Source organism: Mangifera indica, chromosome 2 (assembly GCF_011075055.1).
Source record: "Mangifera indica cultivar Alphonso chromosome 2, CATAS_Mindica_2.1, whole genome shotgun sequence".
NCBI lineage: Eukaryota > Viridiplantae > Streptophyta > Magnoliopsida > Sapindales > Anacardiaceae > Mangifera > Mangifera indica.
This window is the reverse complement of record NC_058138.1, coordinates 4,244,381-4,272,233: the sequence shown is the minus strand read 5'-3', so window position 1 is coordinate 4,272,233 and position 27,853 is coordinate 4,244,381. Positions and strand designations below refer to the sequence as shown.

Sequence of the window (27,853 nt, the reverse complement as noted above, 5' to 3'; positions counted from 1 at the left end):
GTTGAAATAAAAGATCCTGAATTTTTATAGGATAACCAAATGTATCGACACTAGACACAACATAGTAAGAAACTCTATTTCTAAGAGGAAAATGACCATACAATATAATTCTACACATTGTATGATCACTGATCCTTTGATCGAGATTGTTCTAAGAAAAGTATTTCTTACACATGTTAAATTGTTTGGATTGTGTAGACTATGATTAATCAGTGTTGAGCTTATATATTGTACTGGTGACACAACATCGACAACCATGAATTCAAGTTCATTTTATGTTTTGAACTTGTATCCCGACATTCTTGGTTTTCACTACATACATATCGTTTTTAGCTCAATAAAATTGTAATATCATACAAGTTAGAGATTGACTCACTCACACGAGCAATTGCCTTTGACACTAAAAGAGCGAGTAAAGATGAGACATTATTCTTGAGAAATGTGATGCTAAGAAAACATGCCAATGGGAGACAAATTTCTTGAGAAAAGATTTATTGAAGTTAAAATGTCATTTTGATAATCGATCAAGACGAGGTCATGGATAGATACATTTGAAAATGATCGATTTGGATTTTTCACGTCCAAATAACTTATGAATGTCAGATGTGAGTTCTTAATGTGGATAAAATACTTGCAAGTGTGAAGATGATTAAGAACTTAGGTTAGGCGTTGGGTGTAGTGACTGAATTAAGATTTGTATAGTGTTGTGAATGACATTTGAAAAGAAAATATACATTATAGCACATGATTCATACCTTGTGTACATAAGTAAGATAACCAGTTAAAGTAGTGAGAGGATGAATCCTTACTCCCTTATTGTGTGAGACTTTATGATGATTACCTCATGTTGGTACCCTTTGACTCTTTGCTACTGTTCGACATTTACTCTTAGTGTTGCTATCTTAGTTTGGAACCTATGGTCATGCATGATTTGGTCTATGAAACATGACTAGAAAAACAACTAAGTTTAAATTTAGAGTTTTGAGTATAAGAGGAAGGCTTATTTATTATATGTGTTCATTGACCGGCTGATCATGTCACTCATATGGGAGATTAGACTTGATCATGGATACATAGAAAAATAACAAAATGATAAATGAGGGATTAAAGGGAGCTAGTGTTATCAAGTAAGTCTAGGGTGTTGCGAGTCTAACGCTTTATTTTATTTTATTCGGATTGAAACGACTATGTTATTCCTAACAAATGCATAGTATTTAGTTTTCAAGTGCAGGTTGCTCGCGAGGTTGCACGATACATTTGCAAGTATGAAATGTACTGCTATATAGGATTTTTGTGGCTAAGTATTTGGTACAGGTTTTCTGTCATGTGTAAGTATGAGATATTGGATCAGGGTTTACCAATGACGGGTTGACCTGACCCAATTTAATTTAACTGCCAAAGGCAGTTATAAGAGGAAGCTGGACGACAGTTGGATATATATAAATTGTCCAAACTACCTTCCCAAAGAATACGCTATTTTTTTTTATCAGATGAACCTTCTTCTTTTGCTTCTTTCTCTCCTGTAAAACCAAAAAGCACAGATCCTGTCTCCCAGTGAAAATCAGTACGTGGACAAATGACATCGTAAAAATAGACTAACGTCAACATCTCGTACTGTATTTGAAGAGACTTCATTGAAAATGGAAGCTAGGTATGCAAATTCTTATTTACAGAATTCATAGAATTTGATCTTGACATGTTTGATTATTCCCAACAATAGCCATCCACAATACTTCATTTTTCTCTAGCGTCTCTTCAAAAAGCTTCCTTGCAATATCAACTTTATTATTATGCACGAAACCACAAATCATTGTTGTCCAAGAAATCACATTCTTTTTGAGCATCTCATATAAAATCCCTCTAGTTTCATCTACACGTTCCTCTTGACAATACCCTAATGTCATATTCGTCCAAGCAACAACATCCTTCACCGGCATCATATCATACAATCTCATCGCGTCATCAATACGGCAATCTTGACTCAACCCACCTAGCATCACGGTCCAAGAAGCCACATTCTTCTTAGGCATTTACCAAAAAATCTTTTCAGCCTGAACAATCATACCCTCTTGAACAAAACCCCAAACCATAACCGTCCATGAAACAACATTTCTCTCAGGCATTTTATTAATCATTCTCCTTGCTACACTAACCATCTCAATCTTTTCATATCCAGAAACTAAATTATTCCAAGAAATTATATTTCTTTTTGGTTTAATATCGAAAAGATTCCGAGCTTCCAGCAATAATTGAGTTCCAAGCAACAGTAGTTTTGTTAGGCAATTCATTCGGACACTTTACAAGCATTCTCAATTTAGCCCAATTGGGCAAACTTAGAAATTTAAGAATTACCGAAAACTTAATGCTGGTAAAGTGAAATCTATATGGGTTTAACCAAAAATGAATTGATGACTAAAAAATTTCAAGTGCCCAGATTGAGAAAAACTGTAAAGTTTGATGTAACGGATAATATTATGGGCTTTATGATTAAAACAGATACAAAAAGTTTCGGTGCAAGTAAAGCGGAAGAAAATTAAACGAGCATTGAACAACCAGAACTAGTCTAATGGAAAATACTGTGAGCTTTAAAACATGAAAACTCTCAAGTTCTGATGAATGGCTGATTTAGAGGGTTAAACCAAGGTTTAGAGACCATACCTAGACATGTCGAAGGGCCCAGAAAAAGCATGCCCCGTGGGCTGTATAAGTCATGCCAGAGCTCTTAGAGTTCTGCCTATGAGCTGGCATCCATAAAATATATAAATAAATAAATAAAAATACAAAATAAATATATATTTTATACATATCTATAAATAATATTATGAACCAGCCTACAAAGCATGAAGTTGGCCTTTTAAAGGCTCGTGGGCTTGCACATCCCAAGGGTCTGGCCTTGCTCCAAACCTTGTTATATTATGTAGGAGTGTAAATAATTCGGTTCAAATCATAAAATCGAATTAAACTATTAAAAAATTACAGTTTTATTTGGTTTGGATTGAAAAATTTTTGAAAAACGGTTTACAGTTTAAGTGATTTCTAAACCAAACCAAACTGTAAACCGTATTTATTTATATATATTTTAAAATATATTCTTTAATATTTATATAAAAATATATTATATTGTATATAATACAACCATGTGTAGCCCTAATTTCAAAATACAAAACAAATATGTATCTCTCCCTTTAGAGTGTAGTCGTAGCCCAGAAAGTCAACTGTCACCTTGAACTCCAGTGTCATCATCATTGTTTCTTATCGGATAAAATCACTACTCCGTCGTTGTCGATCTAGTATCAGTAATCATCTTAGCCATCAATCACTTGTCATCCAACAATTCTGTTGTTGTGCCATCGTCGAACTCTTCCCAATTGTTGCTCAAATATCCAGTAAGTCATTCTTCTTTCTGATTTTTTCATTATACTGAAAAGAGTATCAATTATCGAGAAGATACCAAGATATTGCAAGTTTTGATTGGTGGAATGAAATGTAATATTGTTGTTTTGAGTTTAACGAATAGATGATAGCTGTGAAACGAGTCCAACACTTAAACATGTTTTCAACAATGTATAAGGTTTTAGATTTACCTTTGATTTTTATAGACATCTTTTTGACTTGGTACTCTTTAAGATCTTTTTTAAACATGGGATATTTAATTTACATACTGTCTTGTATTCTTATTTTGATTATAATACTTTTACGAACATTTTTACTTTTTTTTTCTACTATAATACAAAAATTCATCTCTGAAATTGTAAGAAAAGTCACAACATACAAATTCGTTTATACTCTCCAATGTCCAATGATATTTATGAGATAAGTAACTCACAGAGTGTTTGACAAAATTACTACCAAGTAATATTGAAAATTTTTTATGCATAATTTCAGGACAACGTAACTACTGCCTTTGAATCTAAAAAGTGATTTTCTTTCAATTGCATGTGGAGAATGTGGTTGAAGGCTTCACGACTCTGAATTCTAGTATTGCCTAAAGTTGACGCTTTTGTGTATCTTTTATTGTTTTTACTGATTATTCTGGGTATAAATAGGAGATTCTATTGTGCAATGGTGCTAAAAGCATTGCAGGACAGTGCATGATTCAACATGCAAACTTCGTGGCATCCATAGCATTAATATTGTAAGGGACGTTTACTTTGAAGTTAAGCTTGTTAGTAAGCAATTTGTTTGAAATTGTTGATTCAAAACACCATATTTCTGGGTATGTTCTATTTATGTTTATGTCATTAAATTTGTTAATGGTAATACACTTTCAACAAGAAAATTATAGTATTGGTTACCTTTTTTATGCTCCTGAAGACATGCATAAAAGCTTATTTTAAGAAAATAGAATTGGTATAGATGTGGTTAAACAATGGATATTGTTAATGTTTAGTTATTAATATAATTTATTTATTTTTTATTGAATACAAAATATTGGAAGTGTATGATTTTTTATACAGTTCAAATTGTAAACCAAACTGGACTAAATCGTATTTTTTCAGTTTAGTTTGGTTCATAATATAAAATAATTTGGTTTGGTTTAGAATTTTTTCAAATCGTTTTTTCAGTTTAGTTTAAAAAATATCCTAAATTGCATCAAACCAGAGTGTACACACCTTTAATATTGTGGGTTGACACAACTTGTAAATCCACCTTTTGGAGGCCCATGGTAAGGCATGGCTCGTGAGTTTGATGAGCCATATTGAATATAGTCTAACACAACCCATATCTTTGTCTATCTGAACGTAATATTATTTGGGTCAAAAAGGTGGTTTTCAAGTCGATTAATCTGATCATGTTAGTATGAACTAATAAAATTTTAAATTTTAATAAATTTTTTCATTAAATCACAATTCAACATTGTTCACACTAATTCAATTTTAAATCGGTTCAATCTATTGGATAAATAATATCCCTACCAAAGGAATTATATTTTTTATTTTTACTTTTAATTCATACTTTTTTGACCTCATTTAGTGAACTAAAATTCGAATTTAGAGTAATTAGTTAGTTTGGAAACTCTAAGTTCAAATCTAAAACAACAAATCCGTTTGATTATATAGATATTAATTAGAAGGCCCAAAGATTTAATATTAGAAAGACAAGAAAAAAACATAAAATTTAGGATAAAAAAATGGTAGAGGGGGCAAGGAATATAAATTTCTCTCTCTCCCTCTTTTTTTTTTTTTTTGTGTTCTCTTTTAATATTTCAATTTGCAAAAGAAATTTTATACCAAGTGAGGAAAATGCTTAAATTAAGGGAAAATAATTTTATAAAAATAATTGAACGGGATCACTGGGAGGAGAGGATTCAAGCCTAAACAAAGATTAATTTGAATTCTGTTTGAATCTAAAATAGTAAGCTTGAACTAGACTTACTTGAGTTGGTGATGAGTTTATTGAAAAAATTGTAAGAAAGTTACGAAGAAGAAGGAAGACTATCTAATAAGAAGAAAATGAATTATTGAAGAAGAAGAAATTATACCAAATTTGAAAAAGTGTTTAACTTAAGGGGAGTTATTAATACAAATAATTGAATAGGGTCATTAGTAGGGATGGATTTGAATTGAATTGAATTTAAAAAGAGCCTATTCTAACTTGGCTTGAATCTAGAACAACCAACTTAAGCTTTGTAACATTCCTCTCTGGGTACCTATCTTTACTCGAAATATGTATCCTGAGAGACGTGACCTATCAGACTTTCTTGGTATGTAATTACAGTTATTAAATGCAATACATTGAATAATATATATGAAGCCATCCAATGTAAATATAAGTCCATACAAACCAAAGCAAAAACCAATATCTGTCAACATAATTTATTATTTCGAATCAGTTTATAGAACTTATTATTTCTTGTAGTCTTTTCTTTTCTCTTTCTTGTTTTTCAATAGTTTTATCCTATCTTATGATCGTTTCAACCGATTTAGGCTTTCCTCCATTCGTCTTTCTGGAGTTCTTCTTTTTGTCAGTTTCTCTAATAGTAGTTATTTGTTTTCATTTATCAGATTAGAGTTCCTATGACTAGTTTTTCCGACTTCAAAGTTCCTTTTGGCAATTTCAGTCATTTTTCCTACTTTAGAGTGAAACTGTTTTTCAACGTTTTGCATTTCTAGCTATTTTGTTGTAACCACCACGCTAGTTGCACTGGCGTTCTAATACTTGGGATTCCTCCTACCAGAAGTATCTGTATCTAGGGAATGTTGAGACCTAAAATGTATTATTCTTTGGGGCAAGTTTTTACTGTGTAGTAACAGTAAATTGTTTTTGTTTAAACACTGTATTTTCTTGTAAAGAGGTATTACCTGTTTAATCATAGTATTTGAATTTTCTGTTTCCTCTTGCTTAACAAGTTTCTTGGTTGGGCAATTTTTTCGCAAATGAGATGTTGATCTGTATTTAGAATATAAGAAGTGTCTTTTAGTTTCCTTTTAATCCATCTTCCTATATAAGTCTAGATAAAAAATCAGTGATGAAATTAGACTTATTAGATATATATTCAATCGTCATGCTATATTTAAAAAATTAGATTTGTCATCTAATTAATCTAGTTTTATCATTAAAGTAAATTTTTGATTGATTACGAATAAACAAAATCGGTCAATGCATTTTTTCGCCGCTAAAACTTCCTTTTTATGTTTAGGATAGTTTATATCCAACGTAGAGAATTTTCCTAAAGCATATCAAACTATTCATTCAATATTATTATTTCTCTTGGCCTTTGGAATTCCTCCCCAGTAATAATCAGATGCATCACTCTCTATAATCAGAGAGTTTGAATCTTCTGGAAGAGTTATAGATTGTAAGTTCTTTGTTAAGTTTTTAGTTTGGATAACACAATATCCTTACTAGTCTATTCCCATGGTACTTTTGAGCTAACACTTTTTGTTAATCCATTTATTATCTTGGCTAAATTTGGGATATATTCCCTCATATAATTCATCAGTCTAAGAAATTGTTGTAACATATATTGAGATTCTAACACATTAGAAAAATCCAACAACTTCTTTGAAATGTGGTCTTGAAGTTAGATTCCTCTTTCTCCAAATTTTATTTTAGTTTGGAAACATTTTATTTTCCTTACAGATAGAATCATCCATTTTTCAAAGAATCTTTTGATTATTTATGTAAGATAATTGACATGGTCTTTCCTAGTTTTACTAAAAACTAATACATCATCCACATCAATAACACAAAAGTCAAACAAGTCAAAGAGAACCTTGTCCAATTTCCTTTGGAATATGGATGGTATCTGCTTTAGCCCAAATGACAAGACCAACCATTCATATAATCCGTTTGGGCAAGTAAATGTCGTCAAATGTATACTTTTCTCAGACATTTTGATTTGTCAAAATCCTGATTTTAGATCAAAACGAAAAAAAGATTTTTCCAAACCTTGTTTTATTTAATAAAATGGATTTGTTAGGAATTTTGTAGACATCGTTTATAGTTTTACTATTAAGTATCCTATAGTCAATACCTATCCAATCTTTTCCTTTTATCTGCTCATCTCTATTTATTACTATAAATACTAGTGAAAAGTGTGGGTTATTACTCTCTCGTATTAATCCCTTATCAAGTAATTTTAGTATTTACTTCCTAAATTCCTCCTCTGTATCAGGGGAGTACTTACAAGAATCTGTTTTGATTCTTTCATTAGGGTTCTTTAGTTTAATTTTAGCAAATATACAGTCCATTTCCCAAAGTTTCAATGGCATTCCATCGAAATAAAGAGAAAGTTCCTCCTTAAATTTCTTGATATCTACAAGCTTGAAAAAGTTATCTTGACTTTCCTGTATCAAAAGCTTTTTCTTATGCTTTATATTATCCATGCTCTTAGGGCATGCTCTAGAGGTTTCTACCTCCTGCAATCTATCTCGTGTGATTTGGTTTTTATAATTACTAAGTATGAACTTTTGAAAAAGCATATTATAAGTCAAATCATTCTCTTCTTTTCACTCGAAACTACTGATCCACCAATTTTCCTTAGGGTTTAAGGAAAATATAATGTGATTCGTTTCTAGTTATAGTGTCATAGGTTTAAAGCCATCTATTACCTTAGAAACTTCTGCTTTTGCAAGAACTGAAATTTTATGTCCTCCAAGAATAATATAATCATTATGTTGGACGAACGACCTTACTTCTATCTGTCCTCGCAGAAATAAGTTTATGAGAATAAAGTCAACCTCTAGGTAATCTAGTAACAAGACTTCTTTAAGAGTAAATTTCTTCTTGTTTAAAGATATGACTACGTTTTGGACATATTTCATAATCACACTTTGACCTCTATCTGCGACGGTCTAATTGCTTCCACAATTCCTATGGAAAACAATACTTTCGTGCTATACATGTTGTCGCTCTTATATCCATCCAAATATCTAAAGTATAAGGTTCATATTTTGAGAATTCCAGTTTCGTTGTGACGCAAGTGTTTATAGTTCCTTGCACAAATGAATTTTATGATTCATTATCATTTGCGCTAATGAAGTTTCTTTTTCTTCATAAGCAAGTATTTGTACAGACTTATAACCTATTATCTTCTTGGTTAAAGAGTTTCTCAACATGTGCTTTCCACCTCCGAGTTGTTAAGTTTGTCTCTTTCTAGTATGTTAATCTTTAGTGCATTAAGTCCAATATTCTCCTTTTAGAAATTGAACTTCTTAGAGAATATAAATTCCTAGGAGTTAGTAGAGTAATTTCCACCTAGCCACCAATTTCCTCAATCTTTATTTCTGGGTTTATTTTCATTTACATCATGCTTGGTTACGGAGTGAATGTTAGAACCTGATTCCTTAGCCCTGTTAATTGTTGTGGATTAACCTTGGTAGAATTTATTGGAATTATTGAGTTAGATCCCAGACCATGCATTTTTGTGTTCAATTGAGAGTGCATTGATATAGGATTGACAATGTTTACTAATTTGTAAATCATCTTATATTGAATCACAATTTCGTTACTAAATTGTAATAAATCTTCCAATCCAAAGGTATGAATTTGTAGTACCATTATCCTCGTAAGGTTTTGATTTTTAAGTCTAACCATGTAGCTTGGTCGGATAGTTCCATAAGAATCTCCTAAAGCTAAATTAGCATGAAATCCTCTAAGTAAAGTTTTACTAAAGGTAGTCCATTACTATCCAGTAATGCTACTTGAATAAAGACATTCATTTCTCTACGAAATGGCCCATGTACTCTTACTTGTACAACTTTTAGTTGAACGTAGTGATGCTTGTTATTTACTTGTTTAACAAGTTCACATACCTTAAGTAACCAATTATCATTCAGTAGAATGATTTCTTCTTCGTTTGATTCAGTTAAGGCTACCTTAAGAAGTTTTTCATATCATCCTCTAGTCTTTCAACCTTAAATATCCATCATGAAGTTTTTCCAAAAACTTGAGAAGACAAAAGTTTTAGAATCACCCATTCATTAAGTTTTACTAATATGTCCTTATAGCTTGTAGAAGAACTTATGGCCAAGCTAGGAGTTATCTCATTATCCAAAGACATGATGGAGTACTCACACGTAAGCTTAAGGGCATTTTAGTCTTTTTCTAATTTTTAAATATGGTGATTAATGCCTTTCAAAGGTACACGCCCGTATATAGTCAACAAAAAGTCAATTAGTGGATCAAATTATGAATGCAATAAAACAAGATATTGTCTTAGTTATGCGATTAGACACACAACTAAGTTTGGTCTATACATAACCATGTATTACAACTTGGAGATAAAATTAAAATGCAATAACCCTACCTCTCTTCCATTATCTTTCATAGCCGTAGAAAATAAAGAGTGTGGGAGAGAGAAGGAGTATTTTCATCACTGAAGCTGTGCAAGGGAAATGTTTTCATCGAGATCCAAGTAAGTGGAATAGCTTCCCTTATTTGATCATATGATCTTTGGAATGTTTTTGTTATATGTATGATCTAGGGATGTTTAAATAGAGTAATGATGATCTTATTGATAAAATTGATAATGATATACGAACGTGGAGGTATATACATGTCTAACCTATTGATTATATGAATGTTTATGTTTTGATTTGATTGATGCCTAAAGTCATGTATATGTACTTTGATTAAATAAATCATATGAATATCATGTTTAGGGTATGTAAAGACTTTTGTGTATGCCTTAGAAGAAGTAATCTTATCAGATTTATGATCAAAAAAGCGTAGAAACCTTAGGACGTAATTTTCAGTTCATGACACATAGTTGTGTATGGTCCCATACACACCCATGTGTTATATTAGAAAATTTAAAAGTTAGAAGATCTCGTGCTCATTTTGAGGGAAGATATGCATGACCGTACTGTAATACCCTCAGGTATATTTCAGGGGCAATTATGTCTTTTGACCCTGCTTTGAGATTTTTCTCATTTTAAATATATATATATGTATGGGTGTGTTTTTTTTATATACATATATATATAAATATATATATGCATAAATAACTATATATATATATATATATATATATATATATATATATATATATATATATAAATGCAAAAAGTCAAAAAGGGGAAAAGAAAAAGAGAAAGAGATAAGATCAAGGGGGAAAAACAAAAGGCAAAACCAAGACTTTTCCATCATTTTTCGTTCAAGCTCCAGCAGCCACCATTCTTCATGTTTTTCCTTTGGTTTCTTGAAGAAAAAGGAAGGATTTGAGGGAGTTGGAAGATAAGAAAAGAAAAGAAAAGAAAAGGAAGCACTTGGAAGCTTTGGTAACCAAAGATCTCCTTCCTTCTCCTTTCATCTATGTTTATATGCATGTTATATAAATATGTTAGTGTGTTTTGGTATTGATTTAAAGTGATCTTGATGATAAAGGAAGCAAAACAAAGAGGAGGAAGCCAACTTGCAAAGATTTGACTTGAAATAAGGTAAGAGGTTTCCTCCTTGATATGTCACATGTTTTAGGCTTTTGGTTCCTTAAATCTATATTATAAATGTTGATTTTGATGTTGAGGAATATTGTTTTGCCATTTGGGATGTCTATGTATGTGATTTTGTTCATGGCAAAAAGTTGCATAATATTTACAGTTTTTGCCACTGAGTTCGTCCCATGTTTTGTCTGCCTTATCTATGGAATTATGAGTGCTATTATATCTTTTTGGAAAGCTCTTTGAATCCTCTTTCCAATGATATATAGCTTGAATGAATTAGAGATCATTTGGATTGTTAAAGATTGTATAAACAGAAAGGACTGTTTTACTAAATAAACAGAGGAGGCAGTTTTGTCATTGAGTTTATCTCACGTTTTGACTGCCTTATATATGGAATTATGAGTGCTATTATATCTCGTTGGAAAGCTCTTTGAATCCTCTTTCCAATGATATATAGCTTGTATGAATTAGAGATCATTTGGACTGTTAAAGATTGTATAAACCGAAAGGACTGTTTTACTAAATAAACAGAGGAGGCAGTTTTGCCACTGAGTTCGTCCCATGTTTTGACTGCCTTATCTATGGAATTATGAGTGCTATTATATCTTGTTGGAAAGCTCTTTTAATTATCTTTTCAGTGATATATAGCTTGTATGAATTGGGGATCATGTGAATTGTTAAATATTGCATGAAACACAAGGACTGTTTTATCAAATAAACAGGAGAGGCAGTTTTTGCCACTGAATTTATCTGCTGTTTTGACTGCCTGATTGAATGAATTATGAGTGTTATTACAGCTTGTTAGAAAGCTATTTGAATCCTCTTTTCAACGATATATAGCTTGTATGAATTAGGAACCGTTTGGACTGTGAAATTGTATGAAAAAGAAGGCTGCCCTGTCAAATGAACAGGGCTGTAAACAGTATTTCACAGTTTGGAAAGGAAAAAAGAAAGAAAAGAAAGGAAAGGAAAAGAAAAGAAAGGAAGGGAAAGGAAAGGAAAGGAAAGAAAAGAAGAAAAGAAAAAGAAAAAAAAACAAGAAAAAGAATTTGGGGCTCAAGATTTAGGGGTCGTCCCAAGAGTAATGTCTGGTGCGTTATTAATAAATTTAAATGGAAGCGAAATTAGTAAGATATAAGATTTGCATGCATGCTATAAACTATGAGGGGGTACTTTACACTACACCGCCTGTAGTAGGGCATGTCCGCAGTAGGACACGTCCGTAGTAGGACATAGACCCCTAGTAGGGTTCGCTCGCAGTAGAGCTCAATTCAGATTCAAAAATAGTGTAGTGAAAAAAAAAAGAGCTTGAGTTTAGAAAAGTGTCAAATCCCTATAGTTAGCTTCCAGAAAGTATTAAATAGACACCAGATGGGACAAAGTATGACCCAAATAGTAAATAGTGAACTAAATTATTCCCTCAATCTCTTATAGAGGTTAGGATGTGAGGTTGAGTCCCAAAAATGAGTTAGAACAGGAAAAAAGGATAATTTACTTAATTTTTCCCCTTACTGAGTGTTCTTATCACTCACTCCCTTTTCTTTCCTGATTACAGGTACAGGTGATCGAGGTAGCTGCGAGGCAGGGTCAGGTCAGCGTAGGTAGATCCGACTGGAGCAGGTTATCTTTGGTTCCTATTACATGCATACAGTGACATGTTCTTATCGACTTTTGACGTTGTGATATTATGGTACGGTTACATATGATTACTTCCTGTTTTCAGATACTTTATATGAGTATATACATCTTTTGTTCGCTTCCAAATTTTTAGTTTTCTTGAAATACTTCCTAAACACTTTTAATGATGCGTTTATTTTAAAGTATTTTTAAAAAGAAAAAAAATAGATGCTATGAATATTAATTCGTAACATTTCTCCTTTGGTGGATAGTACTACTAGGGAGGGATGTTACACGTACAGTACGAGATACATGTCCGTGTATAACTTTCTAAAAGTTGACGACGTGCGTAAGAGGACACATGGATTTAAATGCACGGGAGTATGTTTAAGACACTTTCTCGTGTGCACTAGCTTTATACATGGCTATGTGTTGAGTGTCATATGCATGTGTATATAGGTCAAAAGGCGGATGAGACATCGATAGAGAAGCACATAATCATATACCTTTAGAGAAAGAAAAAAGATGATTATACCTCTAAGCTATGTGCATAAAAGGGAAGAGTAAAAGATAAAGAATTCAACAAAGACATGGATAAGGTCTTCAACTGTGTGGCATTTATGTCTTTTGACTCTGTTTTGAGATATTTTCAATTTTAAATATATATATATATTCACATGTATGTGTGTGTATATATATAATATGGACAAAAAAATAAAATAAAATAAAGTTGTATATACATATAAATGGATATATATCCATATCTCAAGAGAGAAAAGATAAAAGAAAGCATTTTAAGTCTCCTTTTCCATCTTTTCCCGTCCCTTCTAGAAAAGGCAGCCTTCTTCATACTTTTTCTTTGTTTTTTTGAAGAAAAATGAAGGATTTGAAGGAGTTGTGGAAGACAAGTAAGAAAAGAAAAGAAAAGGAAGCACTTTGGAAGCTTTGGTAACCAAAAGATCTATTTCTTTCCCCTTTGCCTATGTTTTTTTATATATATTGGATGCATGTTATATAAAAATGTTAGTGTGTTTGGTGCTCAAAGAAGGAAGACAAAAAGGAAGGAGCCAATTTAACAAAGATTGACTTGAAATAAGGTAAGGGGTATCATCCTTGACATGTTACATGTTTTAGGCTTTTGGTTCCTTGGATCTATGTTATAAATGATGATTTAAACGTTAAGAAATGTTGTTTTGCTATTTGGGGTGTTTACATGTGTGATTTTGTTCATGACAGAAAGTTATATAATATTTACAGTTTTACCACTGATTTCGTCCCACGTTTTGACTGTCTTATCTGATGAATCATGAGTACTATTATAACTTGTTGGAAAGATATTTGAATCCTCTTTCCAATGATATATAACTTGTATGAATTAGAGATCATTTGGACTGATAAATAATGTATGAACCACAAGGACTGCTTTACCAAATAAACAGAGGAGACAGTTTTTGCCACTGATTTCGTCTCACGTTTTGACTACTTTATCTAATGAATTATGAGTGCTATTATGACTTGTTGTAAAACTATTTGGATTCTCTTTTCAGTGATATATAGCTTGTATGAATTAGGGATCAGTTGGACTGTTAAATATTCTATGAACCACAAGGACTGCTTTACCAAATAAACATAGGAGTCAGTTTTTGCCACTGATTTCATCTCCCGTTTTAATTGTCTTATCTAATGAATTATGAGTGTTATTATAGCTTGTTGGAAAGCTCTTTGAATTCTCTTTTCAACGATATATAACTTGTATGAATTAGAAATCGTTTGGACTATGAAATTGTATGAAAAAAAAGACTACCCTATTAAATAAACATGGTTGTGAACAATATTTTACAGTTTTGGAAGGGAAAAGAAAGAAGAGAAAGGAAAGGAAATGAGAGAAAAAGAAAAAAAGAAAAACAAGAAAAAGAATTTGGGGCTCAAAATTCAAGGGTCGTCTCAAGAGTATGGTCTGGTAAGTTATGAATAGATTTAGATGGAAGCAAGAGTAGTAAGATATAAGACACACATGCATACTATGAACGATGAGGGGGCACTTTACAATATACCGCCTGCAATAGGCAACATCCATAGTAGGATACGTCCGTAGTAGAACATAGATTCATAGTAGGGTCTGCTTACAGTAGAATATACTCGTAGTAGAACATAATTCAGATTAAAAAATGGTGTAGTAAGAGAAAGAAAGATAGCTTGAGCTTAGAAAAGTGTCAAGTCCTTATGTTAGCTTCCAGAAAGTATCAAATAGACATCAGATGGGACAAGGTATAACCCAAATAGTAAAGAATGAACTAGATTATCCCCTCGATTTCCTATGAAGGTTATAAATAAGGTCGAGCCCCGAGAGTGAGTTAGAATAGGAAAGGAGATAGTTTACTTGATTTTTTCTCCTTACTGAGTGTTCTTATCTCTCACTTCCTTTTCTTTCATGATTGCAGATATAAGTGATCGAGGTAGCTACGAGGCAAGGTCAGGTCAGCATAGGTAGATCCGGTTGGAGCAAGTTATCTCTAGTTTATATTACATGTATATAGTTACATGTTCTTATTGATTTTTGACTTTTTTGAGATAATAGGATAGTTGTATATGATTACTCCACGTTTTCAGATACTTTCAGATAAGTTTTTACATGAGTATATATATCTTTTGTTCGCTTCTAGATTTTCAATTTTCTTAAAATAATTTCTAAATATTTTTAGTGATGCGTTCATGTTAAAGTATTTTAAAAGATAATAATAAAAAAGATTATGCATTAAAATTTTCAAATAGCCCAATTGTACATGCCTCTTTTTATATATTTTCATCAAGGGTATATATCTAGAAAAAAGTGTTATATATGAGTTCCTCATCATTGTAGAATAGATTAAAGGGCTTATTTAAATTCTCTATTTTATTTATGAAAATATTTAGCCGATAAAGAGTTGATGATTCCTTATAAAAACTTGATGAGTATTCCTTGTCAGAATCACTAGATAAGTTATCCTTTGATTCTTCAGAGTATTTCGAAATCAGTTCATAAATTGACTTATCATCCAAGTTAACCTCGTATCTAAAAATAAACTTATATTCAAAAGTTCTAGTGGTTAAATCTACGTTTAGTAGTTTTACACTAGCCTTCTTCTTGGCCTTGTTCGGACATTTATCTATATAGTGATATATACTACCACATATCCAACAACAGTTACGGTCTTTTGTGTTTTTCCCCAAGGGACAAGTAGCGCAATACTTCTTAGCTCCTCGTTCCTTCACCATTAATGAAGTCTTTCTGTCTTTCTTATAAATCTTTTATGGGCAGGGAGTTTTGATTTATTATAGACAGGTTTTCTCCATATAGTCTGAAAGTTTTTTAGTTTAAACATATCCTTTTTAAAGAACTTAGTCTTCTTCCTATGAGTTTTTCTACTTTGAGGTTTTACCGGTTTATTACAACCGTACTATCTTGAGACTCCTTCAAAGTTGTAACAACAAGTGTCATCAAAGCTAAGCTTTTTAGCTTCTTTGTCAAGCTTCGCATTCAAACATCTTGTTCTCACGAGTTGCCAAACCATTTCTATTCATCCTCCTAGAGAATCAATAATCTGGTTCTTTTCCACTAGTAGCTTAAAGGTCTCGTTAGCTATTTTATCTCATCCGTTAGGTAGCTTTGCAAAGAAGGTATTTTTCATTTCTTGTGTGCCACCAGGTAACTAATAAAAATATCGTCTATATTCACAGACAAAATTTTCAAATCAACATATGTTGCAAAGTCAAAGCTTTTAAAGCAAATACCTCTACAAGGCTCATATTGGATATTGTTATCCCAATAGATTCCCTTAAAAGCATATCTTTAAACAATGTGAATATTCTTTCGTGACTCTTTAAGTCCCTTACTGTGTCTAATATTATGATACTGGCTTCTAAACTTATCTAGAAACTTCCTGTAGCTTTCTATAGTGTTCACCCTAAAAATCGGTAAGTTTGTCCTAAGTTAAATGACTTATTTTGTACATGGATCCAATTTATCATTTTTCAAACTCTTATTATGTCTACTACTTTGCTAACACAATCGATGTTTAAGAAACTTCCACTAGACGATATCTCCACTAATCTTGGTGTTAGTCTTGGCATAAATTCCGACTTTATCTTTGTGAGATAAGTCATAGGTGTGTACTCAGGTTTCGAGATTTCTCTAAGAAACCCCTCAAAAGAGTGTAAAGGATTTTTCATTCCTTCTAAGGGATCATCTTTAATCTTAGAGTCTGGATTAGAGATTAGATTCTCTAGATCTTCCATTTTAGTTCCTAAAGAAATCTTTTTTGGTTTCCCTTTCTCAAAAGTTTTTCTTTGTTTCTTTAGTTCTTCTTCGTAATATTTGTTGATTTTTTCAACATCCAAAAGAGTTATTTCTGAAAGTGTTTCTTCTACTTTATGTTTTCCTTCTTCTTTTGAAACAAAGTATTCCTCTTTTATTGTCTTTAAATACAAGTTTTCAACTTTTTTCTAGTTTCTCTAGGATTCTTGAGCTATAAAATTCGCATATTCTCATGGTAAACTAGGATATTTATTTTTTTAAGTGGCAACAAAATTCTTAAGCATTTCCTCATTTGCCATATTTTTTAGTTTGGAAATAAGCCTGGTGATATCACAAGTTCTTCTAGATTTTGTGATTCTCTATACCAATATCCAATAACAGTCTCAACTTTATCTAACCATTTATTTTGAAATTTTAGTTCGTGTGTCTCAGTGGTTGTAATCTGATTAGGTATAAATTAGAGTATCCGTATAGCCTCTTGGCTTAAGGCCTTATGAACCGCGTCCAATAACCTTTTTACTCCTAAATACTCTAGATATTCTAACCAGATATCTAAATTTCCGTTACAGAGATCAAGAGTACAGTACTTGACCTTTTGTTTAGTATATTCTTCTATAGGGTATACTTGTTCTGTGTCATTTAACGTTAATGATATAAGGTAATTTTCTATCTTTATAATAATATCCTCAAAGCCAAAATTTTTTGCTAGAGTTCCATGTTTTACCCATTCAATAGAATAGTCAGAACATCCTCTATAAATCAGAACTAACCTTAAAGATCGATTCCTCTATTTTAGTTAGCTCTTGGCTCACTAAAAAGATACGATAAATCATATAGTTCAGTTTCTTGCCTCAATTATCTACCTTGAGATTAAGTTCCTCAAGTTTATCTATGACAGTGTTCAATAAACTTATAACAGACTTATTTTCAATTTCATGATCTAAATAAAAACAAGAGTTGTTTAAACAATTACTTCCATTTAGTTCATTATTCTTAATATTATTATAAAAAAATCAACAAAGTGTTCTAACATCCATCAATGAAGTCCCAAACAACTCTATTTTATAATTTTTTCTAACACTAGGGTCTATGTCTCCTACATGTCTAACATACTAATTATATATTTTTATAAAGTTAAATCCTAGTGGATGTGTGCTGACAACATCTTAACCGTCGATCTTGAAGTGTCGGTAGCATCTTCTCCTTCCACTTGTCTTTCGCGTCTTGGATACACGTTGTGTTCCACTTGTTGATCATTTATTCTAGGTTGATCAAATTTCCCTTTCCTTCTTGAGCTTAAACAGATGTAGATCTATCTATTAAGTCCATAAAGTCTCCAAAAGACTCTTCATCCTCAGTTTTGGCTTCTATCTGGGCCTCAACCTCCTGGTCGAAGCATGTCTTTTGTAGTGTCTATCAAACCCTGTTAAGAAATGTTTTGGATTTTAAATCCATCGACCATTCCTTGTAACCAGGTTTTGTTTGCCTTGAAAAGAGTGTCCTAAACCTTTGTGTACTTGTTGGGCAAAGTTACTACTATTCCTTTGTCTATATGGACAGTAGTATTTTTCCTCAAAAGTTTATTTAGTTTGGTTTGAACTTGTAATAGCTTTGCTATATGTATCCTAGTCTAGCACTCATCCTCTTTATCAAGTTTTTCTTTCATTTGCTATAGCCGAAACCATCCCAGGGCCCCTAAGGCCATGCCCATGGACCCTTAACAAGTTGGCTCATGTGCTCTTGCAAGCCCACCAACTAAATTATATTTTAAATTCATATTTAATTAATTATTTGTTATTATACTTTTTTAATATTTTTAGTAAACCAGCCTACAGACCTTATCCCATAGCCCAAGACATGACCCGCTAAGTTTGCATGCTTAACACAACTGGCCTTTTTCCGTATTGGGTTAATGTAGGCCATGCCAAAGTTTTTAGGCTAGGGTCGAACAATGGGCCCACTCCACCCCTTTGACATCTCTACTAGCCCCTAGATGCCTGTTCTTGGAACCATCTATGCATATATAGATGCTCATGCAAAAATTTTAATCTTAAAAGAAAAAATCACATAGACAAAACAAAAAAAAAAAAAACAAAGAGATGATTTTGATCCCTCTGAAGTAATTTAACCAACAAGCTAACTAATTTCTTGCCAAATTTTGAATTCTCTTCTACATGGTTTGAACTCAAAGAAGATAAGTGACCTACTTGCTTAATCAGCTTCCAACCCTTTTCATCCAAATGAAGACCTCCATCTTCTTACACATAACATAGATCATCATACTCTCAGCAACATTACAACAAAATCGAAAACGAAACAAGTACATATAAATACCTTCATGGCTTGTGCCCATGTTATTGTCTTCAAACCCATTTGGCCGGAATTATCTGAAGAAGTTTGTCCTGTTGAGTTTATTATCTACTGACAGAAAAAACCAAAAGTAGTACTTGGTGTGGAATAAGCCGTGGAAAGCACTTTTGAAGCTACAATTTGGTTAGCTGCTTCAGTGTAATGAATTCCATCCCAGCTGACAAATTTTGAACCTGCATCACAAGCCTTAGAACCTGGATTCCCACATGTCACGTTTATGTTGTAATTGTATGGAGGTCCTCCAAAGCCACAACATGCCATCAATGGACTTGAAAGGCCTGCATAAATGCCCTCAAATGAGTCAAAATTAATGCTCTTAAGAAGGAGGTTTTTGGTGAGCTTGATCATTCGCTAAGGTTTAATGGTATGTAAGTTTGTTCACAGAGAGAAATCCCATAAAACAAATGCATGAAGTAATGAAATAAGCCACAACAACTCCGTAAAATGACAAGAAGGAAGCCTCCAAGAGTATGTTCATGGAAAAGTTCAAGAAATGATGATAGAGATAATTCATCTAAGAAAGTCCTTGAAGGTTAGATTGCTCAAGATACTGCAAGATTTTATAAATAATGGTTCGAGATAGCTTGATCATCAAGATAAAAGACAGTAAAGGCAATTTGGCTTACCATATTTGGTGGAGTTGGCAATGAGATCATACTTGATGGAAAATATATCTACATAAACTATGGTAGCACCATTCAATTTGGATCTCATCTCCTGGCAAAGATGGCGCAATCCTTCATTGAACAGTCTCGCCGCATCATTGTAACTTGAAATACATCCATAATGATCTAAAGCGTTGTTCTTAACTAATGAAAGTTTCTGAGGGAGACAACCTAAGGGTCCTGTGTTGTGTATCCAAAATTTCCTGCCTCCTTGATCATACAATTTCTGCATATTGCACAGAACAAAATAGCTTTAATATTTAAGAAAGACTGACAGACAAAAAAAGTCATTGATATTCAGCACACTCACCGTGACAGCGTTCTGAATTTCTCTGAGAACAGATGGAATTCTTTTGACAACTTGTGCATAAGTAAATTTTTTTGAGAAAGAATCAGCGATGTCATTTTGGCCGATGTCAATGATGTAAAGTGCATTCCTGAACCCATCTTCATTGATGAAATCAGTTGAACCTAAAAACAAGTTCAGCAGTTAAAATTAATTATAATCTCAAAGTGCAGAATTGCATTAAAAATAATTATATAAGATTTTATCATACTCATACTATGATTGTAGTTCTTACCTGTTTGATTTGTGATACAGAATCAATCTGGCAATAATATTCAAAATTACTTTTTAGTTTGAAACTACAACTGAGAAAATGATCCTTTTTCGTTTTCCAAATTTACACTAATTTTAGGATTAAATCCAGAAACTGGTTTTGAAAATTGACCAAAAGCCTTTTCATTGTATTCCTTGTACCAGAAAGTACATTTTCCAAATCTCTTGTTTCTTAGGTTGAAATAGGACTACAAACAAGCTGAGCCATTCACAAGCTATTCACAGCTCAGTTTGATTATTATCAAGCCAAAGTGGAGTTCACTATTGCTCGGTTTGAGTATAATATCAATAAACTTTAAAAATTTAAAATATTGTACTTACACTTCTAAAATTTTATCTTTAATTTTAATGTATGAAGTAATTGATAAATATATAAAAGATAAATTTTAGACTTTTAGTTACAATTTCTCGAGTCAACAATTCCTATCTCAAGCTCCCTCAAGCTCGAACTCGAATTTTACCTAAACCCAAAAGAAGCAAGTTTGAACCTAGAAACACTCGACTTGGTTGCAGCTGCAAGTTGAAACTAATACAATGTTGTTGTTTTCAAAAATAAAAGATATAAGAATTATTTATAATATTGCATTTGTTTGAAATAATCTAAAATATTTTAAAAAGAAATTTTCAAATGCACTAACCGAAAGGATAAAAAAGCTGTTTCCTCTTTTTTTATCATGATTTTTAAAATGGTATTTAAAAAACTAATGAACAAATAAAATCCTAAACTATTTATGGAAATTAATGAAATGAGAAATTTACCAGCAGTAACAAGCTGAAGAGTCCTGTCCTTGAAATGAAGAAACTGCATAAGCTGAATATTCAATGAAAATGGAACATATTTGGGGAGAGTTGATGATCCCACAATTGCAAAATTTGCACCATTTTTGAACTTTGAATCTGCCAATGAGTCCAAGTATGGACTCAGGAAACTCGTATTCACACTTTGGCCTGCAAGTTAAAAAAATATATATTATAATTCAATAAAAATATGTGTACTTATTTTGGGTATACACTTCATATGTGTCATCATGTAATTGGTTGATTTTGAATTAAGAATAAAATAACTTCAATCTTATAATGACACACATGAGTGTATATGCATTTGTACACCCAAAATGGGTATCATATTGCTCATTATAATTTTATAATATTGAAACATTAAATCTAAGTGAATATAAGATATTCTCACGTCCGAATCTCTTCTGAGTTATAAGAAATCTTATAACATAAATATAAATTCAGAGATTTGGTCACCTGGCAATGCTTGGAAAGGCCAAAAGACTTATTCCCACCCAAGGTTTAGTGCAAACCCAAAGTCTCACTCGCTATATCGAAAATCCAAATACTTATAATTTTATTAAATTTCTCAATTAGGGTTAAGGGTCAAATCGTCATTTATTAAAAAAATTTAACAAACTAAAATTTCATCACATTTCTCCTTTTTAGTTTAAAAAACTAAACAAAATCCCTCCACCTAATGTTTGAAAAGTTACCAAATCCCTTCTAGAATATTTTTCTATTTCTCTAACAACTGTTTTCTTTCCAGCTAATAGCTGGCCGTCCCACCATCGTCTTCTCCTGTCGACGCATGAAGATTGATTGTCATTTGTCGTCGGACAAAGACAAATCATCTTTGTCTCTCTTCAAGCGGGACGAAGATGATTCATTTTCATCCAGTCGAAGATCAACATTAGACTTATTAAAAAAAGTCGATCTTTAGCTGGACAAAGACAACTCCAACAACAAATGATCTTGCTACATGAGCAAGAGAAGATGATGGTAGAAAGGTTTATTATAGGCCGAAAAGAAAATGGTCATTGGAGATATAGAAAAAAATACCCTAGTGGGGATTTGATGACTTTTTAAACTTTGACTAGAGGAAAATGATTAGTTTTTTAAATTAAGGAGGGAAAATGTGATAACATTTTAGTTTGTCAAATATTTTTTGATAAATAACGATTTTATCCTTAATTTTAACTAAAATATTTAACAAAATGATGGGTATTTGACTTTTCGAAATATAGTGGGTGGGAATTTTGGTTTGCTCCAAAACTTGGGTGGGAATAATTCTTTTGGCCTCTATTTCTTATATAAGGTTTGGTTAAATCACAGTTTTGATTTACTGAATTCTTTAACTACAATGTTAAACAAAACCTAACTCTATTAACTACACTAACTCTATTTACGAAAAAAAGAGAAATCCTTAGACATAGCGTCAGATATTTAATTTCTATAAAATTACCAAATGACCTAGGACCGCAGTTGTCCACAATCCAACAGAATTCATATAGTTGTCAACACTCCAACAGAATCTGATACTAAAATAACACCAAAAAAGTATGACCTTGTTGGATCGTACCAATTAAGGTGCAATCTTATCAAATTCGATTAGATTACAACTGGAATAGTGCAATTACGACAAAGAAAATTTCTAAGATTGCACCAAACATGTATGATTATGCTAGGATTGCACTAGGAATGGTGTAATATTGCCGAATTACACTTGTTTGATGTAATTTTGGTCAATCACATTTTTCAATGATTTACAGAAATAACTTTTTTCATTTTTCAAATTTTTGGAAAGGAAAGTGATGTTTATATCGTTATATTATTTTTTATTAATAGAATTTTGTGGTGGATGAGCATTTGTAGTTTAAGAATTCGGTGAGTAAAAATCAACAATTTACTCTTAATTATAAAAACTAAAAAGGATAATTCAATAAATCCCTAGAGACCTTAATTTCACAAAATGGACATACCTTTTATTTTGAAAGTTTTCTCCATTAAAATTTATTTGAAATGTATTATTAAATATTTGTACTTATGAAATACTTTGTATTAGTTAGTATGAGAAAGTTAATAAAAATTATATATATATATATAATTATTTTAATTATATGATAATATATTATTTAAATATTTAATTAAACAATTAAAATTAAATTAAATATACATAATTAAATTTTATTTTCAGAATTGAACTTTTATTTATTTTTAAATTTTAATAGATTTATTCTTTAATTTTACATTAATCAATTAAATTATATTGAAATAGAGATTCGATCTCAATAATGATATACCGACCAATACATTAATGAAATGAGGACCCACTTTCAATTAATTCTGAGTGCACACACAACGATGACTAATTACACACATGCGTTATGTCCATACCAACGAACACGTTTCCCCACATACATCCCAGATCCAGCCACATACATGCGGACACTCAAATTTTATTGTACCTCTAGCTTCCACCGTCACGGTACGGTACTGCAATCTACAAACTTTTTAATATTTAAAATAATTTTATCTACTTAATTATTAAATATAATATTTAATTTATTCTTAAAAAACTATTTTTAAATAAATCCATTATCCATTTGTTATGCTACAAGCGTTAAAATTGAATGATTTGAATATTTTGATCATGTAATTATCTAATTATAGAAACTAAAATAGGTTTTTTTTTTGTTAAGGTCACGACAATGATAAAACCCTTTAAACAAATAGATTCAACATAAATTTTAAAATTAATAAAATTATGTATGTTTATTTTAAATATATAAATAATAATATATTTAATATATATTATTAAATAATTAAATAATTTTAAATTAAAATAATATAATATTTATTCACATAATAAAATATTATATATACTTATTTGTATATTAAAAAATTGATAAATATAATATTATTTTCAAAAGCTATGATAATCAATCAACTCTAAATTTGTTAAATATCTAATTAAATATAATATTATAATATATTTAAATATTATTTTATTTTTAATACTTAAATTAATTCTCATAATAAATATATGTTGGGTTGTATAATTGACTGATCTAACTGACCCGTAACATTACCGTTAATTTGATAATGGACACACATCATTGCAAGCGGACAAAAAGAAAATGAGAGGCGCGAGTGGGGCCAACTTACAGAGGAAGTCGATCAGGAGCCGTCCATCAGACAATCGACCAGTAGATCTGGCGAAAAACGAACGGCCATAGGGGGGATTGACAGGGAAACCGAGACCGGCAACTAGTCCACCAGTGTCGGAGTTCGAATCGCCGAAGACGAAGATCACTGGCGGCTTCTTGCACTGAGTGATGCTAGCCGCTCCAACCGGATAATAAACATTCTGCACAAAACCAATACTGAAGTAGAAGAAGAAGAAGAAGAAGAAGTAGAAGGCCATTGTTAGTGTAGAAGAAGAAGTAATCGGTTTTGTGAGTGGTTTTGGAGGAGAAAAAGAGTGAAAATAAAAAGAAAATGTCTGAACTTAAGGTTGACAGTGAACGAGTATTGAATGGATCACGTGGCATTATGCTTGTTTTTTATATTTAAATTTTGAAAAACAAGGATAAAAACATAAAAAAAAGGAATTTTTTAAAAATCTCGTTCATATATTTTCAATAAATTTCAAATTCATATTCTTATACTCGATTTGTAAACAAATTCACTAATTCCTTTCTATAATTAAATGTCCGACTAAACTCAATTAGGAGAGAAAAGAGAGATAAAGTATTAGAGATTTTTTTTATATTAATAAAAATAATTTTTTTTCTTTTTATATATATTTAACCATATTTTTTTACTATACAAATATATTTATTTTTTAATTTGATCTTATCTTTAAAATAAAAAGATTCTAGGATTTAAAGTTCGCTCGATGGGTTGGCCTAGTAGCTTGGCCAATAGGCCAAGTGTGCAAATTTTTTTTTTTTAAATTGATAATAATCTTGTATGAATTAAATATAGTTAAATGTTATTATATTATTTTGTAGATTTTCTACCTTGACCGGTGAGTAGGTGAGTTTATGTCTTTAAGTAGTTGACTTTTAATTGGATGAGTAGACAACTTAAAATTATTTTGAATATTTTATGTTTTAGACTATATATATATAATAAGAAAAAAAAGTGATTATATTTATATATAAAAAAAAAATTGGATTATTTTAATTAAAATTTCATTTTTTTTATTTTTTATCGACTTTGTATTTAAAACTATCACAATCCAGTGGTAAAATTATCAATTTAATTTCTAAAAAAATATATTAATCTCTCAACACTTACTAAAGAAATTATATATATATATATATATATATATATATATATATATATATATATATATATATATATATGTATGTATGTATGTATATATGTATATATGTATATATATATGTATGTATGTATGTATATATGTATATATGTATATATGTATGTATGTATGTATATATGTATATATGTATGTATGTATGTATATATGTATATATGTATATATATATGTATATATATATATATATATATATATATATATATATATATATATATATGTATGTATGTATGTATGTATGTATAAAGTTATCTATCATTATATAATTAAAATTTTAAAATGAGTTTTAATTATATAACATCAATATGATAGTTAGATTTGTTTTAATGATTGAACTATAATTTGATACTGTTTACCCAATGTAACCTATAGGTAATTCAGTTTCATGGGTTTTAGTCATATAATCTAGATCAAATTTGGAGCCAATCTCCAATCAAATCGAGTGGTATAATTGGAGTTTCAAAGTATTGTAATCTTCAAAAGAAAATAATAGTAACAAACTTATAATTTTTTATAAATGTCCAAATTCGATGAAATAATAAAATTTAATAAAAATAAATATGAAGAATTTAATGCATATATATTTTGTCAAACTCATTTCCCTTGTATAATTTCAAAATAAAATTAGGCAATGAAATCATTTAGGTACTAAAATATTATTTTAATAATTTATCTTTTATTATTTGTATTATTTTGTTTATTTTATTATATAATAAAATATTTTGATAATTTTTTATTATTAATAATAATATGACATATAATATAAAAAATAATGTGATTATCTCATTCACCTTAGATATTGAAAGATTATAAATATAATATTGATTTTGTTACAATTATATTTTTATAAATTTTTTAGTATGAAAATAATTTCAATTTAGATTAATAAAAAAGTTATATAAAAAATATTTTAACATAATTATACTTATGAGCATTTAAGTAAAATATTATTTTAATATTCTTGTATTAATTTTAATTGTATACAATAATTATTTATATTTACAATTTTTTACCAATTTTTATATACTCATTAATCTTCTAAATTATTTGTATTTGTAGTAATATTTTATTTTTTATAATAAAAGATTTCACAAATTAAACACATCTTAGGATTTGTGATATATAAATTTTAAATTAACTTTTGCATATCATTTGGTAATTTCTTAAAAGTATAAAATTGTATTTAATAAAAAAAATGTACAATTGCTTTTTTAGGAATGCCCATGATGCTTTTTATGGATGTTTTTATGATATTAAATTTCTAGTCTTTCCTCTAAAAAGAATGTTATATGCACTAAATTCTGACTATTCAATTAAATATTTAGATGATATGTAATTATGTGAATGAGTATTATTTTATTCTTAATTCAAAAACACTAAATCATATAATGATCTATTATAAAAGTGAGTATAAATATATTGACATGTTATTATATGATAAGGTAATTTAATTCTTTACTCTATTTCTAATTTAAAATAATTCAATTTGACGTATCATTTTGTATGAATTAGTTAATATTGAATGTTTGTATATAAAGTATTATTGTTAGTTAAATGTTGAAAGTTACACTTTAACCCTTGTAATTTGTAAATGCCTATTTAAGAGGGTTTGGTTTGGGTAATGTTTTATTATCAAAATTAAAATATTATCTTAAAGATATATTACTTAGAAGATTATTGGGTATAAATGATTATTATATTTGATAAAATTTAATGTGTATAAATAATTATTGTGTTTAGTTAGAGGTAATAAAAGAATACTAGTATATTATTTTACTTAAATATTTTTGGGTATAACTATTCTAAAATATTTTTTATATTACTTATTATATTAATTGAAAATGAGATTATTTTGTCATAAAAAATTAATAATAATAATATACTCATAATAAAATTAAGATTGTTTGGATAATCTTTTAATATCTTGAATGAAGTGGTAATCAGATTACCATATATATTACTTATCACATCACCATTGATAGAGGTATGCATAATTTGGTTTAAACTATAAAACTAAACCGAGCTATTCAAAAATTACAGTTTGCTTTAGTTTTGATTGAAAATTTTTTGAATAACAATTTACAGTTTGAGCTGCGATTTGAGTGGTTTTTAAACAAAACCAAATTGTAAACCGTGTATATATATATAATTTTTTTTATAAAAATTATTAAAATACTAAGTTATTAACTCATCTCGCCAAACTTTGTTTCCTGCCTTAGTTTCTCTTTTGTTGTTGTAGCACCAAACTTTCTCCCTTACCTTAGTTTCTCCTCTACCATT

At 30.2% G+C, this 27,853-nt stretch overlaps 1 protein-coding gene across 1 annotated transcript; it reads right to left on the bottom strand.

Annotated features, from left to right (window-relative positions):
• Nucleotides 1-18,920: 18,920 nt before the first annotated feature.
• Nucleotides 18,921-24,774, bottom strand: LOC123204625 (GDSL esterase/lipase At1g09390). Its single transcript, XM_044621393.1, has 5 exons — nucleotides 24,397-24,774; nucleotides 21,211-21,399; nucleotides 20,143-20,303; nucleotides 19,794-20,058; nucleotides 18,921-19,445 (listed from the first exon to the last, which is right to left on the bottom strand). The coding sequence occupies exons 1-5, from the start codon at nucleotides 24,653-24,655 to the stop codon at nucleotides 19,216-19,218; spliced, it is 1,104 nt and encodes a 367-aa protein (XP_044477328.1). The 5' UTR covers nucleotides 24,656-24,774; the 3' UTR covers nucleotides 18,921-19,215.
• Nucleotides 24,775-27,853: the final 3,079 nt, after the last annotated feature.

Coding starts and splice junctions, on each gene's coding strand:
- LOC123204625 (XM_044621393.1), bottom strand. CDS start 24,655: ATGGCCTTCTACTTCTTCTTCTTCTTCTTCTTCTACTTCAGTATTGGT. Junction 20,059..20,142: donor AAATTCAGAACGCTGTCACG/GTGAGTGTGCTG, acceptor TGCAATATGCAG/AAATTGTATGATCAAGGAGG. Junction 19,446..19,793: donor TGCCAACTCCACCAAATATG/GTAAGCCAAATT, acceptor GCATTTATGCAG/GCCTTTCAAGTCCATTGATG.